This window comes from Athene noctua, chromosome 3 (genome assembly GCF_965140245.1).
Source record: "Athene noctua chromosome 3, bAthNoc1.hap1.1, whole genome shotgun sequence".
NCBI classification, from domain to species: Eukaryota; Metazoa; Chordata; class Aves; order Strigiformes; family Strigidae; genus Athene; species Athene noctua.
This window is the reverse complement of record NC_134039.1, coordinates 53,854,851-53,861,435: the sequence shown is the minus strand read 5'-3', so window position 1 is coordinate 53,861,435 and position 6,585 is coordinate 53,854,851. Positions and strand designations below refer to the sequence as shown.

Genomic DNA, 6,585 nt, shown 5'->3' with positions numbered 1-6,585 from the left:
AAAGTAAATTTTTTGGAGATGGCAGTCACTTAACTAAATCAAATCTAGCTAGCTCAGTGCACAACATAGCAAGAAAAGTTCCCTGGAAGGATTTGCGGGTTGCTCCCAGATAGAAATAATCTTCCTTCGAGATATCTGTATGAATGAAGGCAATGTAGATTGTGTGAGAAAGACATCTGAATACTCCTTCCAATGTGCTATCTTCTTAACCTTCCTTTGGGCAAAAGGAAATCAAAATCTCTTTTTTTCCTACTTAAAAATCTGTCCTGTTAACAAAGAGCCAAATCCTTAAACATGCAAACAAGGCAAATGGAACCTAGGCAGAGAGCACAAGCATGCAAACAGGAGGCCCTACTTAGCAACAACTTCTCCTGGCATTTTCAGCACTACAGGTCTTCACCTCTCAATATTTTCAATCTGTGCACGTCCCAAAATGTGTCAGCTTTGACAAGCTTTGGAGTTCAGTGAATAGCCATGCAGACACCTACTCAGAGACCAGAAACTGACACCTAACTCCTTGGAGAGCTCTTATTTTCAAAATGTGAATCCTTTGGAAATGCCACTTGACTTAATGCAGAATGCACTGGCAGATTAAAATTACTTCTAAGATTTTGCTAGAGAACTAGCTGCCTTTGCTTGTTTTCTACCAATTTTTTAGCATCCACACAGAGTATAGGTGACCAAGGTCAATTCCTCCTTGGCCAACACCTAGTCCAACTCACATCTTCCACCTCCAGAAGGGGTCCCAGCTACTCAGCTGTCCTTAAAAGGGGGGGGGGGGGGGGGGGGAAGGAATGTTCTTCATCATTCTGGTTGGAGGTACAGTCCTTCCGTTTTCCATAAAGGAAATTGGGATTCAGTGGCTAGAAAACAAATACATGACTCCAACATAGCAGCTGGGGTAATCACAGAGGAAAGATGACAATTTCACTTCAGCTGTATCCTCATGTCTAAGCAGGCTGCTCCCCTGGCAGTGAAAGAATTCTACAAGAAGGGCAGAGCTGACCCATTTTCCATGTCACAAGAGCCACCGATTACAGCAGTCCCTTGGCCAACCTCAGCTTGAATACCCGCAGGCAGAGAAGGTGCCTGATTCCAGCTCTACCAGACCCTGAGCTGTTCCCGTTGGATGTCAGAGGGGTAGGGTGCCAAAACGCAGAAGACACAGCACTAAGACCCTGTGCTCAGGTTCCCTCGTTGGTCAGCTTGAAGCAGCTCCTCGTTTGACATGTCAGCAGTCATGAGTCTCATAACAAAAGTCTCAACTTTCCTTGTATGTCTTGCAGGGTTGCTGAGGATCTCATGCCCAGAAACTGAGGGCAGCAACCGAGACTTGCCATGAGACTTGCACACCTTTGGGAATCCTGATCTGAGTGCTTCGCTGTGTGCCTCAACCTTTTAGCCATTTGGGATATCACCAACTTTGTGCAGGCACACTTGCACCACCAGGCGTGCAGCCACCAGCGATCACCCCTCCAGCGGTGTTACCCACCTGCAAGGGAGCGGGGAAGCAGGTCTGACCTTAACCGTGGGATTAGAAGAGATGGGTAGGAGAGGAACGTCCCGGGGCCAGGCCTCTCTCCTACCCGTCACGTTTCCCGCTGTCGCCCTGGTGCACACCCCCCGTGCCACTGGCAGGAGCCGCCCTCACACCCCTCCCCGCTCCCGAGGGTACGGACCCGCACACGCCACTTCTGTGCGGGCGCAGGAGCCGCCGCCCCGCCCACGGAGCGGGGGGCTGGGACACGGACTCGGGGGCGGCCCCGGCCCCACGGCGGGCGGGCGCCGCGGGGCTCCGTCATTGCTGCGGGGTGCCGTGGGTTGCCGGGCGGGGGGCTGGTCCCGCGGTGCGAGGGGCGCCCGGTGCCGCCCGCTGAGCCGGGAGCCCCGCTCCGGGCAGCTCGCTCACGGCGGCCGCGGGCTGCGCGCGTCAGGGAGAGACCCGCCATGGCCGGGAGACCCCCCCCCACGCCACGCACGTCCCCACCCGGCATATATAGGGGACGCGGGGCAACGCCGGCGCCGGCCGGTACCAGCCGCTCCCGCCGGGCAGCGGCCTCCGCGGGGCCATGGCCCTCGCCCGGGCGGCGGGGCGAGCAGGTGCGGGCGGCGGGGAGCGGAGCGGGCCGGGCCGGACCGGGCGGCCCCCCCGACATCCCCCGACGCCGCCGGTCTCTCCGCAGGTGCCGCCGCGGCGCTGGCGCTGCTGTGGCTGCTGGTCTGCGCCCCGGGAGACGCCGGCTGCCGCCTCCTGAGCGTGGCCGATCTCTTCGACCGGGTAATCCGGCACTCGGGCAGGATCCACAGCCTCGCCACGGCGCTCTACGCCGAGCTGGTGAGCGCCGGGCCGGCTCCGCCGCCCTGGGAGCGGCTGTCGGCGGGGCGGGCGGGCGAGGGGTGCTCTCGGTCGCTGCCTCTTTAGGTTTTTCTCCCCCATAGGAAAAACACTTTCCGCCCCGTGACAACGAGCTGGGGAAGTCCGCTCGGAAGTGCCACACGTCGGGGATGCTGACCCCCAACGGCAAAGAATACGCCCAAAAAATCCCGGTAAGGGAGGACGGCGGCGGCGGGCGGAGACGGGGCGGGAGGGGGCTGCCGCGGGCCCCCGAGGGGTTGGAGAGCTGGGAGGGGGCTCTGCGGATCACACCGCCTCCTTTCCTCCCCTGAAGAAAGGGGAAAAATGCCCACAACTGTCTCACTCCTCACCTGAGGTGGGGCTGGAGATAGGCAGAGAGGTTTTTATGCCTCCGGTGCTTCAGCAGCAGTTTGGATTGAAGAAGCTGATAAGTTTTGACCCCAAACAGGTGCACATCACAGAAGTATTACATATGAATCATTAGTTGGTTCTATTTTAAAAGCTGTATATGGTTACATATACTCAGATCGTATTTATTAGTTATAATAAGGGTATTGCAGTCGTACTTTGTCCAAATGACCGACAGGCAGACATCCCTTTGATTTTGTTGTGGCAGTCTCTGCAGAACAGCAACTTAGAAAACTGTGCATGTGACAGATAAGTTAAATTAATCAGTGTCACTGCAAAGTACAAAAAGCAATCGGGAGAAAGAAATAACAGTCATTATCTCTGAATCGGTAGTTAGGCATGGGGAAAAGAACAGCAGATTGTTTTAGACAGATGTAATGGCAAAGAGAAAAAAAATCGTTATTAGTTTAGAGAAGAGCAGGAAGAGTTTCTTTCGACAGAAAAAAAACCAGACTGTAAAGTCGAGGATACAGCAGTGGGAGAAACTTCTGCCTCTAGGAGACAGAGACAAATGTGAACATGTTGCTCTTTGGTTGTGATGGAGTGAGGAGCTTCCCACAAGACATTCAGAAGCTGCCCTGGAAGGGCAATGAGAAATGAGGCCCTGCCTGCTTTAGAAAGCTTTAACCAGTCAACCTTACTTCTGAACTTACATTGCAAGAGAGGTCTTACGGCCACTGAACTTCCCTCCGAGAAGCAACGGTCCTGACCACCAGGCACCTTCTGGGAAGCACGCCTGCAGCAAACCTCTGACACAGCTATGAACATGGCAAGTGTGAGGAAACACCTGCACTTCCATACCAGCAAACAGAGATGTCTAGATGAGGTTTCTTGGGCTCTTGAGACATCTAGGAGTTCCTAAAAACTTCTTCAGTAGCAAGTAAGTTTGAGAGGAATGTTACCATTTTGCTAATGCTGTATTAGCAATTTTAGGTATTGCAGAGTTTAGGAGTCTAAGAAAGCTGAAAACAAGACAAATACAACTTTTGGGTGCTGCTTACATATGAGCAAATAACCAGAGACAGAAAGGCCCTTAAATTCTGAATATTTGAAAACTACTTAATTGCAGATGTAAATCTTAATCCCACTGAGATCTCACAGTCAGACTGTCTAACAGCGTTCATGTGACCTGCTGCAAACTAACAGAGAAATTCTTTTACTGTTTTAATTTATAAGAGAGAAGAACTAACTCACTTGATACTGAAACTGTTGCAAGCCTGGAAAGAACCACTTTCCCACTTTAACCAGCGTATTGAGCACCATCAAGAGCTACCTGATGACAGCCTTAGCAAAGCTAAGCAAATCAGCAATATGATACATGAGCTGAAGACTGGGGTTGAGAAAGTAACAGAAAAGGCAAGATTTTCTATGTAGCTTTTATTTATACTCGTCATGTGGCACGAGTGACTTTGAGGGGGGCGGAAATGGCTGCTCTCACTTGGGCCATAGCCTTAATGCCAACAGAGGCTCTGACCCAGCAGTGCTGGACTTTGTTACGGATACAGGAATTTTTCAGTCAGAGGATGTGACTTAATTTATGGATTGACAGATATGTAGATGACATTAGATGTGTCCATGCGTGTAGAGCAGCATTTTATTAATACGAAATATATGAAAGACACAAGTACAAAGACTAGAGCCATTTTCAGCTTCATATATGAGCCAGGAATGACTTGACTTTTCTAGGGCAGTAGAGGAGATGTGGGTAGACCGTGACAAATACTTAATTATTGGTTTCAGTTTTATTTATTGCAGTCTAAGTAATTCAAGTATCACTGCTGTCTGCTGCAAAGAGCTCCTTCCTAAGGCAACAGTTTTATGCTGGGCTAAGTTCTTCCAGACAACAGTGGCATTGCTTAAGTCAGATGTCAGTCACAAAACAATTTCAAACCTCCATTCCAAATTCTGGCAGATGATATATAAATTATTGGCTGTAATTTTTTGTTATTTCCATTTCTGTCTTCTCATTGCTAGCTAGAAGTCTTGATCTTTGTATTTCCTGTGCATTCATATCTAAACTTATTTGGAGTCTGGCTAAACAAATGAGAGCTGTGTGTCCTTTCTCTGAAATGGCTACACTGCCAAGATGTCTGCTTCACTAAAAAGTTAATAATAAACCGGTATCTTACACTAGTAGATCACCTTTCAGTTTTATGAACACAGGTGAAGAATACAAGTTTTAAAATTATAAGCAGCTCATCACTAGAACAGGAGGAATTGTACCTTCCTCTAAAATGTAGCCCTGATTAGGGTGACTCAGAGCTACAAATGGAAAGTCCATCTTCCAAGTGCAGCCCTGGTTCTGGGCTAAAATGGCCTTAAAGTTCAGAGGTATTCAACCTGAAAGCTTGACCTGTGTTTGCCAAGCCATCACTCTAAACTAGCGACACAATTCTAGTATATTTACCTGATTTTATTTTTCTAAAACACCTTTGAAGGAATTACTAAAAAGGAAAGCTTTGAAATTTTGACCTCTCTGTACTATGGGCAAGAGTACAAGGTAGAGATACAATTTTTTAAAATAAGCAAACTATGTAAATGCATTCAAATGTTTTGCAGCCATAAGATGCTAATTCTAAGCTTGGCTCTGTTGTGAAGCTCCTACTCAGAGAGGTGATAACAGTCTGCAGAGTTCACCAGGTTAAACAGCACTGGTGTATGCTCATGATAGAAACTTCCCTTCACAAAACTCATTAAAATAAATGGCTAAAAAATCTCAAGACTGATTTGCTGTATTACTTCAAGAGGAAATAATGATTACCAAACAGGGGTTCCTCTACTTAAACTCAGTCTGAGTTATACCCCAGTGTTCTTGCATTGCTAGTATATCAGATCATTTCAGGCTAGTCTAGTGGTTGTATCAATACCATTATGATAAAAAAACAATGTTGTTCTATGTAAGAAGCTTTACATATATGTTCAATAAGTATGTGAAAGGTCTGGAGTCAAACAGCCCAACATAGTGATGCCTCCATTGACTTCTGCACTAGTATTTTAAAGATTTGTTGTACGTGTACTCAGGAGTTGTACTTCTTTTCCTGTTTTCAATACAGATGCAGTCAATGGGGATCATCAGTAATTCATTAAATGGAATGGCATCATCTGAAGCCACTGGCTTATCAATTAGTAATGAAGCAAACATGATGAGTGACTCTGACTTTATTCACTGTTTCAGGAGAGACACCAATAAAGTACAAAGCTACTTAAAAATTCTCAAATGTAGGATTATGCCAGAAAATAGTTGTTGAGTTGTAATCTCTTGACAAGTAGTCTTCAGCATATTGTTTATAAACATGAAAAAATAGAACTTATAAATTATCACTATTACAGTAATTTTAATAGGAAAGTGGTTTTAAAATTCTTCGGCAGCTACTTGACACAGTTGACCTATGTAGATGAAATATTAAATAAAGCGTCATGTGTGTATGTGGGTTAACACACCAGATAAAAAGGAGTACTTTAGCAGTAGACAAATGAATGTCCTTGCATGTTACACCGTGACAGACTATATTGTGGCTGATTCACACAATTTAGATACATAGATAGTTAAAAGTGAAATTCAGTTTGTTAAACCTTGGTACAAATACATCTATATACTATCAATAAACTATATTTTTATATCAAAAATTGTTTCCCCTCATTTCTACATACATACATACCTGCAGAATATTGCTTAACACTGAAGAGTGGTATTGCTGTCAATCAGTTCATATAATGGCAGAGCCTTATAGCAGACTTCTTTGTTCACATCATGCTTCTTACTAATTTCTATGGGCCTTCACATGTGCCCTGTAAGATCTAGTTCCTAGCACTTTTCTTCA

At 46.7% G+C, this 6,585-nt stretch overlaps 1 protein-coding gene across 1 annotated transcript; it reads left to right on the top strand.

Annotated features, from left to right (window-relative positions):
- Positions 1-1,987: 1,987 nt before the first annotated feature.
- On the top strand, positions 1,988-6,323 carry LOC141958674 (prolactin-like). The gene is made up of 5 exons (XM_074901535.1): positions 1,988-2,100; positions 2,184-2,335; positions 2,440-2,547; positions 3,941-4,120; positions 5,818-6,323. The coding sequence occupies exons 1-5, from the start codon at positions 2,070-2,072 to the stop codon at positions 6,010-6,012; spliced, it is 666 nt and encodes a 221-aa protein (XP_074757636.1). The 5' UTR covers positions 1,988-2,069; the 3' UTR covers positions 6,013-6,323.
- The last annotated feature ends 262 nt before the right edge of the window (positions 6,324-6,585 follow it).

Excerpts from the sequence above, each read along its gene's own strand:
- LOC141958674 (XM_074901535.1), top strand. The coding sequence starts at position 2,070 with ATGGCCCTCGCCCGGGCGGCGGGGCGAGCAG. Across the intron at positions 2,336-2,439 it reads CGGCGCTCTACGCCGAGCTG|GAAAAACACTTTCCGCCCCG; the intron begins GTGAGCGCCGGG and ends TCTCCCCCATAG. Across the intron at positions 4,121-5,817 it reads TTGAGAAAGTAACAGAAAAG|ATGCAGTCAATGGGGATCAT; the intron begins GCAAGATTTTCT and ends TTTTCAATACAG.